The 12173-nt window shown below is 37.2% G+C and overlaps 1 protein-coding gene across 1 annotated transcript in view; it reads right to left on the bottom strand.

Moving 5' to 3' along the window:
* The window catches only part of LOC136880382 (collagen alpha-1(XVIII) chain), a 177824-nt gene that overhangs the window by 115600 nt on the left and 50051 nt on the right, over nucleotides 1-12173 (bottom strand). Inside the window, exon 8 of the mRNA XM_067153301.2 lies at nucleotides 4835-4999. Coding sequence (XP_067009402.2) covers nucleotides 4835-4999 — 165 coding nt within the window. The remainder of the gene's footprint in view (nucleotides 1-4834; nucleotides 5000-12173) is intronic.

Genomic DNA, 12173 nt, shown 5'->3' with positions numbered 1-12173 from the left:
TCGGGAGGTCAACTGAGTAGAGATGGGTTCTATTCCCACCTCAGCCAGCCTTGAAGTGGTTTTCCGTGGTTTCCCACTTCTCCCCCAGGCAAATGATGGGATGGTACCTAACTTAAGGCCACAGCCGCTTCCTTCCATCTTCCTTGTCTATCCTTTCCAATCTTCCCATCCCCTCCCCACAAGGCCCCTGTTCAGCAGGGCAGGTGAGGCCGCCTGGGTGAGGTGCCGGTCCTTCTCCCCAGTTGTATCCTCAGACCCAAAGTCTCACGCTCCAGGACACTGCCCTTGAGGTGGTAGAGGTGGGATCCCTCTCTGAGTCTGAGGGAAAAACCAACCCCTGGAGGGTAAACAGATTAAGAAAGACAGAATCAACAGAGGTAATGAATGAACAATAGACATAGCGTACCTAACAATGTGCTGTTCCGTACATGCAAGTGGCGAATACTGGTGTTAATGAGATGGTCACCAGATACAGAAGTTTTGCTGATGTGAAAAATTCTATATCTTTTTCGACCCCGACGGTATTAGGTGTCGAGGCCTAGGGAGTCTTTCAATTTCATGCCCTTCATGACCCTTGTCTTTCTTTAGCCAATACCTTCATTTTTTGAAGTGTCAGACCTCTTCCACTTTTTCTCACTGATTAATGTTAACAGAGGTTTGTTACCCAGTTGTACTTTCTCTTAAAACAATAATCACAACCACCACATATTTAAATGTTATTGATTCAGTGGATACAGATAGCATATCAATATCATTGTCATTACGTAACATGTCGTACATGCTAACAGCATTGCTTATATTCTTGGTTTGAAAATAAAATAAATTCTACCAGAAAAAGAAGTTTAACTTATAACTTTTAAATTTGTTTTAGAAATAAAAATGAACATTATATTAAACTTGTTAACATAGTAATGCATTCTTATTTTTAAAAACTTGATTATTAGTGATAATGAGTATATAGGTAACAAATTCGTACTTAAAGCACCACGTAAAAATACTTCAGACCTATTTTAATAATATTTTCAACTCAAAACAAACATAAAAGGGAACACACCACTGTAATTCTAAAAACAGTTTTTTCATAACCACAGAAGGCCTTGCATAATATAATGTACAAGAAGTGACAGCTACACCTAGCCCACAGTTGCAATGGATCTGTATATGTATATGTATGTTTACCCAACTTTTAAAGTACAAAAAATTAGATGAAAGATTTGATTAGATATACTGAGTCTGAGACCTGAGACCTGGAAAGGCTGGCACTGATACTGATGTGGAAATATTTGATAAGATAATCAGCAACATGGGGAAAGACAAGAGCAAGTATGATTAATGGGAAATGGTAAATAAAAACATTAACAACTTATGGGATGGGTTTAAAGCAAGTGTTGAGGAACGTTATTGAAGCAGGCGATCTGAACTTACCAAATGTTAACTGAGAAGGGAATGTGAACATCAGAAAATGTGACCAACAAATGGTGAGTAAATTAATGTATAAAGGATAGCTGAATCAGAAAGTGATGGAACCAGCTAGAGGGAAAAATATTCTAGACGTGGTGTTGATAAAACCAGATGAGCTCTATAAAAATACTGAAGTGATAGAATGGTATAAGTGATCATGAAGCTGTCTTTGTCATAGTTAAAAATAAATGTGATAGAAAGAAATGCTGTAAAAATAGGACTATTAGGAAATATCACTGATAAGTGAGGCGTAAGGAAATTTTAAAAAGAGCAAGTATGATTAATGGGAAATGGTAAATAAAAACGTTAACAACAACTTATGGGATGGGTTTAAAGCAAGTGTTGAGGAGTGTGAAAACAGGTATGTACCTTTAAAAGCAATAAAGAATGATAAGGACCAATTATATTATAACAGGGAAATAAAGATATTAAGGAGGAGGAGGAGATTAGAAAGAAACAGAGTAAGGAATAGTTGCAGAAATAAGGAGAGACTGAAGGTACTTACTAAGAAATTGAATTTAGCAAAAAAGTAAGCTAAGGATAACATAGTGACAAACATAATTGGCAGCCATATGCATTTTAGGGAGCTATGGAAGGATATGTATAGATACTTGAAGGCAGAAACAGGTTCCATGAATGACATTCCAGGGATCATTAATGAACAAGGGGAGCGTATATGTGAGAACTTACAGAAGACGAAAGTATTCAGTCAGCAATATATGAAGTTAGTTGGATATAAGGATTATGTCCAGATAGAGGAGGCAACTAATACTGGCAAATTACTGAAATTTACCTAAAGATACAAAAGTTGGAAGCTGGAAAGGCACCTGGGCTTGATAAGATTTCTGGGAATATATGTTAAAGACTATGGGTTGGGATACAGTACCATATATGAATTACTTATTTGATTACTGTTTGCATGAAGGAGTGATACCAAATGAATGGAGAGTCGCAATAGTAGCCCCAGTGTACAAGGAAACGAGTGACAAACATGAAGTGGATAATTACAGGCCAGTTAGGTTGATATGCATTGTTTGTAAGCTCTGGGAAAGCATTCCTTGTGATTATATTAGATATGTTTATGATATTACTAACTGGTTTGATAGATGCCAGTTCAGATTTAGGAAAGGTTATTCCAGTGAAACTCAACTTGTAGGATTCTAGCAGGATATAGCAGATATTTTAGATTCAGGAGGTCAAATGGACTGTATCGTTATTGATCAATCAAAGGTTTTTGATAGAGCAGATTATGGGAGAATACTGATGAAAATGAGTGCAATTGGACTAGACAAAGGAGTGGTTGAATGGGTGGCTAAATTTCTATAAAATATAATTCAGAGAATTAGAGTAGGTGAAGTGAGAGCCTCCATGGCTTAGGCGGCAGTGCACTGGCCTCTCATTGCTGGGTTCCAGGTTCAAATCCCAGTCACTCCATGCAAGATTTGTGCTGGACAAAGCAGAGGTTTGCCTCCAGGTAATACAGTTTTCCCTGTCATATTTCATTCCAGCAACACTCTCCATTGTCATTTCATTTCATCTGTTATTCATTAATCATTGCCCCAGAGAAGTGTGACAGGCTTCGGCAGCCGGCACAATTCCTATCCTCGCCGCTAGATGGGGGCTTCATTAATTCCATTCCTGACCTGGTCGAATGACTAGAAACAGGCTGTGGATTTTCATTCATTCAAAGTAGGTGAAGTGTTACCTAATCCTGTAATTAAGAGGGGGTCCCACAGGGCAGTATTATTGGACCTTTATGTTTTCTTATATATATGTAAATATAAGTTGCAGTATTGTGTATGACTTCAGGGGGACCTAGACAATGTTGTGAGATGGACAGCAGACAATGGTATGATGGTAAAAAGGTTGAAAAGTCAGATTGTAAGTTTCACCAAGAGGAAAAGTCCTCTCAGTTTTAATTGTTGCATCGATGGGGTGAAAGTTCCTTATGGGGATCACGATAAGTACCTAGGTGTTACTATGAGGAAAGATCTTCATTGGAGTAATCATATAAATGGGATTGTAAATGAAGTGTACAGATCTCTGCACATGGTTATGAGAGTATTTAATGGTTAGAGTAAGGATGTAAGGGAGAGGGCATATACGTCTCTGGTAAGACCCTAGTTATAGTATGGTTCCAGTGTATGGGGCCCACATCAGGAAAGCAGCATAATTTGTTCTGGGCAGTGTTGCCAACTTACATTTTCAAGATCCTCTAATTAGTACTAAAAATCCGCTAGAATTCCGCCAAGATATCCGATCTCAAATAATGAGCAATAAAAATGAGCAATAATAATAATAATAATAATAATAATAATAATAATAATAATAATAATAATAATAATAATAATAATAATAATAATAATAATAATAATAATAATAATAATAAAAGTAAATGTCTGGACTCGCCTGATCTGTGAGTTTCACTGGGATTAACCCCCAGCTTGCGAGCCGGCGAGGTAGAACTTATAGGTGTTTTAGAGCCGGGTGCAAACTAGGTGAATCCCCTACCTCAAGGGCCTCACACAGAACAGGCCAGTTCATTAAACGGTCTTCCTTCATAGCATAAATGTAATGCTACTCTCTCACAGTTTCATTACCTGCCGTCATTCGTCAACGAAGAGATAAGTACCCTTTCCCTACGCATTAAAAATTTATGATACCATGATCTCATAACATCAAATCCAAATAACGTGTTTTTCTCATGTGACTGCTAGCTCCTGACAAGAAATACAGAATAGCTCGGAGACAGACTGGAGTACAGATTTTAAAAAACGTAAAATGGATAAAACACTGAATTCCACTATGATAAATCTAGAATTCTGTCAAAAAATCCACTGTCCGCTAAATGATATATTTCTCCGCTGACAGTCTTCTGATTCCATCAAATTTAGCGGAAAATCCGCTAAGTTGGCAACACTGGTTCTGGGTGTTTTTCGACAAAGGAGTAATGTTACGGAAATGTTGCAAACTTTGGGCTGAGAAGACTTGGGAGTAAGGAGATGAGATGCTCAACTATGTGGTATGTTTTGAGCTGTCAGTAGAATGACATTAATAGATTAATAAACTTCAGCAGAGCTTTTACAAGTAGCAAAAATATGAACATAAATTTGGAATTCAAGAGAAAAAATAGGGTTATTGATTTATAGGTTGAGGATTAAGGGATTGGAATAAATTAACAAGGGAAATGTTAAATAAATTTCCAAGTTCTTGAAAACCTTTAAGAAAAAGCCAGGTAAACAACTGATAGGGTATCTGCCACCTGGGCGACAATCCTAAATGCAAATCATTGATTGATTGATTGATTGATTGAACCAGTGTTGTTGGTAAAAATTAGCTGGAGACTGTTTTTCATCAGTAAAGATATACTCACTCTGTCACCTTTGGGCCCCTTCAGTCCTGGATCTCCACGATCTCCTTTGCTTCCTGGCTCACCTCTTTGACCAGGATGTCCCGGAATACCTGGTAGACCCGTGTCCCCTTTTTGCCCAGGACTTCCAGGTCGTCCCAGCGAAGGCCCAAAACCTGATCCTAGCTCCTGGAACAGATAAAGCCAATGTGAATAGCATAAAGTGCTCCTTTCATTTTCACCATTCCCTCAACTCTCCTTGTCATACAGCTCCGTCCGGTTTCTTTGCTCATTCAGCGTGGCTTTGGAACAACCTCCATGCTAACATTAAATATAAAAACGTAAATATGGTTAAATGTTATCTTAGAAAGCATATGTGACGGGAAAATGTGTGAATATGTGGAAGAATGAACCAGGGAGCAAAAAGATGTGTGAATGAGAAATATTTATAAATACTGTAATAGTTACTTAAACTGTAAATAATGTATATGATTGTTTTAGTTTAGCTGATTATTACAACAGGTCATGTGGCACTATGTGTGTGGGGGGGGGGGGGGGGGCTGTACTTTTCCCCTGACCTTCCATAGATACTGTAAAGGTTTTATGGTAAATAAATAATGAATGAATCCTCTCTTTCCACTTACGATGATTTAAAAGTATACTTTCAGGCCACTATCATTAAGTTTGGTAGACTACAATTTAAATAAATTCTCAGTACAGACTTGGTAAATCATGAAGTAAATTTAATTATGTAGACCTAAAACTTCACAGATTTTTTTTTTTATAGAACCAATCTGGGAATGTACCTAGATAAATGTAAAATGATAATGCATCATTTCTTAATTTTTAGTAAACATTTATGGAAACAAGACTTGCTGAAATACAGTTTTAGAAGGCCCTCAGTACTTACCAATGTTATGGTCTAAGTTTTGAAAGCTTCCACAAAGGCCCTCAGTACTTACCAGAACAAGGGGAGTGTATATGCGAGGATCTTCAAAAGGCAGAAATATTCAGTCAGCAGTATGTAAAGATTGTTGGTTACAAGGATAATGTCCAGATAGGGGAGTAATGGGTTGAGATATAGTACCATACCTGAAATACTTATTTGATTATTGTTTGGTTGAAGGAGCTATACCAAATGAATGGAGAGTTACTATAGTAGCCCCTGTATATAAAGGAAATGGTGATAGACATAAAGCTGAAAATTGCAGGCCAGTTTGTTTGACATGCATTGCATGTAAGCTTTGGGAAAGCAATCTTTCTGATTATATTAGCCATGTTAGCAAAATTAATAACTGGTTTGACAGAAGGCAGCTTGGGTTCAGGAAAGGTTATTCCACTGAAGCTCAGCTTGTATGATTTCAGCAAGAAATAGCAGATATTCTGGATTCAGGAGGCCAAATGGACTGTTTTGCGATTGACCTATGTAAGGCATTTGATAGGGTAGATCATGGAAGACTACTGGTAAAAATGAGTGCAATTTGACTTGACAAAAGAGTGACTGAATGGGTGGCTATATTTCTAGAAAATAGAACTCAGAGAATTAGAGTAAGTGAAGCTTTATCTGACCCTGTAATAATTAAGAGGGGAATTCCTCAAGGCAGTATTATTGGACCTTAATGTTTTCTTATATATATCAATGATATGTGTAAATAAGTGGAATCAGAGATAAGGCTGTTTGCAGATGATGTTATTCAGTACAGAGTAATAAATAAGTTTCAAGATTGTGAGCGGCTGCAGGGTGACCTCGATAGTGTTGTGAGATGGATGGTGGACAATGGTATGATGATAAACGGGGTTAAAATTCAGGTTGTGAGCTTCACAAATAGGAAAAGTCCTCTCAGTTTTAATTACTGCGTTGATGGGGTGAAAATTCTTTTTGGGGATCATTGTAAGTACCTAGGTGTTAATATAAGAAAAGACCTTCATTGGGGTAATCACATAAATATGATTGTTAATAAAGGGTACAGATCTCTGCACATGGTTATGAGGGTATTTAGGGTTTGTAGTAAGGATGATTGTTAATAAAGGGTACAGATCTCTGCACATGGTTATGAGGGTATTTAGAGGTTGTAGTAAGGTAGTAAAGGAGAGGGCATATAAGTCTCTGGTAAGACCCCAACTAGAGTATGGTTCCGGTGTATGGGACCCTCACCAGGATTACTTGATTCAAGAACTGGAAAAAATCCAAAAAATAAAGCAGCTCGATTTGTTCTGGGTGATTTCCAACAAAAGAGTAGGGTTACAAAAATGTTGCAAAGTTTGGGCTGGGAAGACTTGGGAGAAAGGAGACGAGATGCTCGATTAAGTGGTGTGTAATCACTGTCGTCAATACGGACCAAAAATGAGGTTAATGACTTGTAATAAGTGGTATGTTCCGAGCTGTCAGTGGAGAGATGGCGTGGGAGGACATAAGTAGACGAATAAGTTTGAGTGGTGTCTTTAAAAGTTGAAAAGATCACAATATGAAGATAAAGTTGGAATTCAAGAGGACAAATTGGGGCAAATATTTGTTTATAGGAAGGGTTTTTAGGGATTGGAATAACTTACCAAGGGAAATGTTCAATAATTTTCCAATTTCTTTGCAATCATTTAAGAAAAGGCTAGGAAAACAACATAGGGAATCTGCCACCTGGGTGACTGTCTTAAATGCAGATTGATTGATTGATTGATTGATTGATTGATTGATTGATTGATTGATTGTTATGGTCTAAGTTTTGAAAGCTTCCATAGTCGTTAAAAACTAAATACACATTTTCATACACATGTAATACATAGAAATAAAACACAAACCAAATCACAGCAAAGATATGTACTTATTATATCTCAGATTTATATATGCCCACTTAGTTCAAAATGGCTGAATTGTGCTAGAAAATAGGAAGTACTGTACTCTAAGAGCTGATAAAGGTATTAAATAATAAAATAGGAGGGTTTTCAGCATTACTTTGAGGTACAGAGATAAAAAGAATGTGATACAAAATATTATTATAATCAACTTAAAAATGATTCTGCTAGATTTTGGTGCTGTATGGTATCTGACAGAAAAATGCATTCATATTGTTAATTGAATGAATCATTTCCTACCTTAAACACAGTTCTGGGTTTCCAGCTTGGCTGAATAGCAGCAAGAAAAATAAATTATTCAATTAATGATCATATTCAACAATTAAAGTTGTGAAACAAAAGGTAAATATATTATTTATTCACCTGTTAGGTTACATCTACCATATAATACAAATATAAATAATTGTTGTATTAAGTGCAAATAGCTTACAACAAAGCAAAGGTCCTTTATGAACTGTAATCAAAAGAGAAAAGGGAACAGGCCAAACACTTCAACTTCAAATTAGAGCCGGGCAAGTTGGTTCGCAGTATCAACAATGAATGAGACCGATACTGTTTGTTAACCGTTTAATGCCTATCAGGTGAATAATACCTACCGTAGTACTCAGAAACTCTTACTACACCATCAGTCTTGGTAGTAACACCAAGTCGACATGACATTATAATATGCACCGATAAATATTATACCTATCCTGTGATTTCTTTTAGATTTCATCTTGCACAAAATGTCACTATGGCAAATTTCCTCTGCTGACTGATATATGACTTACTATTGCGTATCTACTGAAATAGCTAGATCTCTGACGCAGGTGTTGTACAAAGCATTTCCAACACATTGGTGAGATATTTTAGAAATTACTGGAGTTATTACAATATTTGTTCGAATAATGTTATTGGTTTTCACGTCCCACTAACTACTTTTACAGTTTTCGGAGACACTAAAGTGTTGGAAATTTTTCCCGCAGAAGTTCTTTTATGCGTCAGTAAATCTACCGACATGAGGCTGATGTATTTGACAGTGGCAGCTGGTGGTATCCGAGGTTGGGAGTTGCACCAAAATTTGCAGCGTCATTTTTATAGCTTACAGAAATAACAAGAAACTCTATTATTGTTGAGTAATGAACTACATTCATACTAAAACTGTAATCTATCTGACAATTACAACTCAGGATATAAGAGGTTAAGTATACACTGTAACTACAATTACTCTTAATAATAATGTTATTGGCTCTACACCCCACTAACGACTTTTTATGGTTTTTGGAGACGCCGAGGTGCCGGTGTTCTTTTACATGCCAGTAAATTTACTGACACGAGGCTGACGTATTTGAGCACCTTCAAATACCATTGGACTGAGCCAGGATCGAACCTGCCACGTTGGGGTCAGAAGGACAGCACCTCAACCATCTGAACCACTCAGTCTGGCACAGTTACTTTTGCTTCACTTGAATTGAAAATTTGCCTTCCTGTTTTTCATTGCAGCAAGATGTTAGTAATATTGTGTGTGGTCTGGTATGGTGTGGAAAAGAAATGACCCAGCAAATTGGCCATGTGGTTAGGATCGCGTAGCTGTGAGCTTGCATTCGGAGGATAGTGGGTTCAAACACCACTTTCGGAAGCCCTGAAAATGTTTTTCCACGGTTTCCCATTTTCACATCAGATAAATGCTGTGGCTGTGCCTTAATTAAAGCCATGGTAGCTTCCTACCAACTCCTAGGCCTTTCCTATCCCATCATCACTGTAAGACCTATCTGCGTCGGTGCAACATAAAGCGAAATTTGTAAATTTAAAAAATGGAAATGAATTTTCCTTTACGAGAGGAGAGAAAGTAGGAATGAAGTAATCTCTGCCGAGTGGTGTAATCTAACGGGGACATTTGGAACTCTTTCTCGGCAGGGGACTTGCTAGTCTTGTGCAACTCCTTGAGACTGGTACTGGCGAGCATTGTACCTGATGCTATAAAGGCTTAGGCTCGTCCCTGCTGAGGTACATTGCTCGACGCTGTCCGCTAGGAAGTTGCCGTAGGAAAGCAAACCCCCTGATTTTGATACAAAGCCAGCAGCGTTTGTTGGTCCATTACGAAGCATTAGTACAGCGAATGACCAAAAATGGTTGATTTTAACATGTTTTCATTTATATGTTACGTTTATTAAACTAAAACTTTAGAAGAAAAGATGACAAATGAAGTGCAAATTTATTGGGAGTTGTGCAACCCTGCATCAATACCACACACCGCCGCTGGTATTTGAGCACCTTCAAATACACAGGACTGAGCCAGGATCAAACCTTCCAAGCTGGGTTCAGAAGGCCAGTGCTCTACTGTCCGGGCTACTCAGCCGGTTATATTTTATTCTAACTGTGATTCTGATCAAATATAATGGCATCACTGAACTGAGTTAAGCAAGGACAATCATTTAATAGGCCGAAATGAATTTATACTATATCTATTTAAAATAACAAAGTTGATGCATATATCTCGGCGATTAGTAACGTTACAGGTAAATGATGCTAACTTCATTGCTAGCCCCATATTATCACTGAAGTATTTGTAAAACAGAAAAATGATAACCTAAAGTGTCAGGGGAGCTGCTGCTTTCATAGATGATTTGTTTGGTATATTACCATAGAATGGGAAAAGTTTATGCTTAATATTGGAAGGAGGGGGATGTTCTGTTATGAAAGGGGTGCTGAAAGAAAGGGAGTTACAGGAAAACTATGATAAATTAGTAATTTCCTCCAGCATGCACTCATTTTTCTCATTTATAATCTTGGCCACCAATTTGTAGCTTTAATTCAATAATGTATTACGTATTACTATATCTTTGTCATTAAGTGTTGTGAATGCATGGCTTAGCATAACGTACAAAGAACTAGGTTGGTGAGAGGTCTCCCTCCAGTATCGTGAATGAAGCAGTATCAGCATGGCTTGTTCTCGCTTGTGACGATATTTGGTCTTGGTATGTAGGCTACACTCAACCACACAAAAATGGTCCATCAAACAAATACAGTACGGTACTTAATTTTATACATTCTTGAAACGTGAGGATATTCGTAAACTGTGGATAGCCGGTGGTCGAAGAAATGATACTTAGAATCCAACCACCTGCACAATATGTCCATTCTATTTTAAACATCAGGGTTTTGAAAGAAATTCATCTTCTGTGATGGCCAAGTTTTGTGAGGTTGAGTGTGCACACGTTCGCAACGATACTCTCTTTCTTTTTTCTTCATTTATTTATTGGCAATTGGCATTTAAACCATACAGCCAGATATTTTTACTATGTATTTATATTTCTACAATTTATATTTACATGGAATTGCTTATCTAGAAGAATCTGAAAAAGTAAAACCATAACCTCTCAAATGAACATCACACCAAAGTTCACAAATAATGTTCAGACAAAGGAAAAAAAAAACCCACAAAGGAACAGATAATACATCAGATTTCAGGATGAGTGTCTTTGAGATATGAATTATTGCCAGGTAAATACTGTATTTTTGTCTTGTGAAGCTACATGTTCATGTTGAAAACTGCTGTAAATGTTTCCCTAGTTATTTTTTGGGGACCTCCTTCTGTTTTTGAAACCTACTGCAGGTGAAAAGCAGACAGTTAATGTCTCGAATAATAGTCCTCATCCACAGAACGGAGAGTTCACTACGTTTACATGATAGAGATGACTTGGAAAACTATCATGTTTAAAGCGCATCCTGATAATTGCTGTGATGCATCTTCTGTTTTTATTCCATTTTGAGAACCATAGTTCAGCTTCAGGATATTGTTATACCATCGAGTAATGGTGGCATTGATTTGAAAAGCTGAATACTAGAAAAGCAGCTGAATTTAATATTTCTGGGGATATACTACAGACAATGGGTTGGGATATAGTACCATACCTGAAGTACTTGTTTGATTACTATTTGCATGAAGGAGCTATACCAAATGAATGGAGAGTTGTTGTGTATGAAGCCAAAAATTACAGGCAAGTCGGTTGTGTTGCGTGTAAGCTTTGGTAAAGGATTCTTTATCATTATATAGACCAGCTTGCAAAATTAATAATTGGATCGATAGAAGGCATTTGAAATTTTGGAAAGGTTACTCCACATGTAGGTTGCCAGAAAGATATTGCAAATATCTTGGATTCAGGAGATCAAATGGACTGTATCCCGTTTCACCTATCTAAAACATTTGATAGGGTAGATCATGGCAGAGTACTGGCAAAAATGAGTGCAATTGAACTAGACAAAAGAGTGACTGAATGGGTGGCTACATTTCTAGAAAATAGAACTGGGAGAATTAGAGTAGGTGAAGCATTATCTGATCCTGTAATCATCAAGAGGGGAATTCCTCAAGGCAATATTATTGGACCTATATGTTTTCTTATCTATACTTACTAATATATGAAGAGGTAAAGTTTGTTTGTATGTAATGGCTAATCTCAGGAACTATTGGACTGATTCTAAAAATTCTTTCTCTGATAGAAAGACACATTATCCCTGAGTGCTATGGGCTATATTT

The sequence above is a fragment of the Anabrus simplex genome, chromosome 1, assembly GCF_040414725.1.
Source record: "Anabrus simplex isolate iqAnaSimp1 chromosome 1, ASM4041472v1, whole genome shotgun sequence".
Lineage (NCBI taxonomy): Eukaryota > Metazoa > Arthropoda > Insecta > Orthoptera > Tettigoniidae > Anabrus > Anabrus simplex.
Note: the sequence above shows the minus strand (reverse complement) of the source record. Positions and strands in the feature narration are given on the sequence as shown.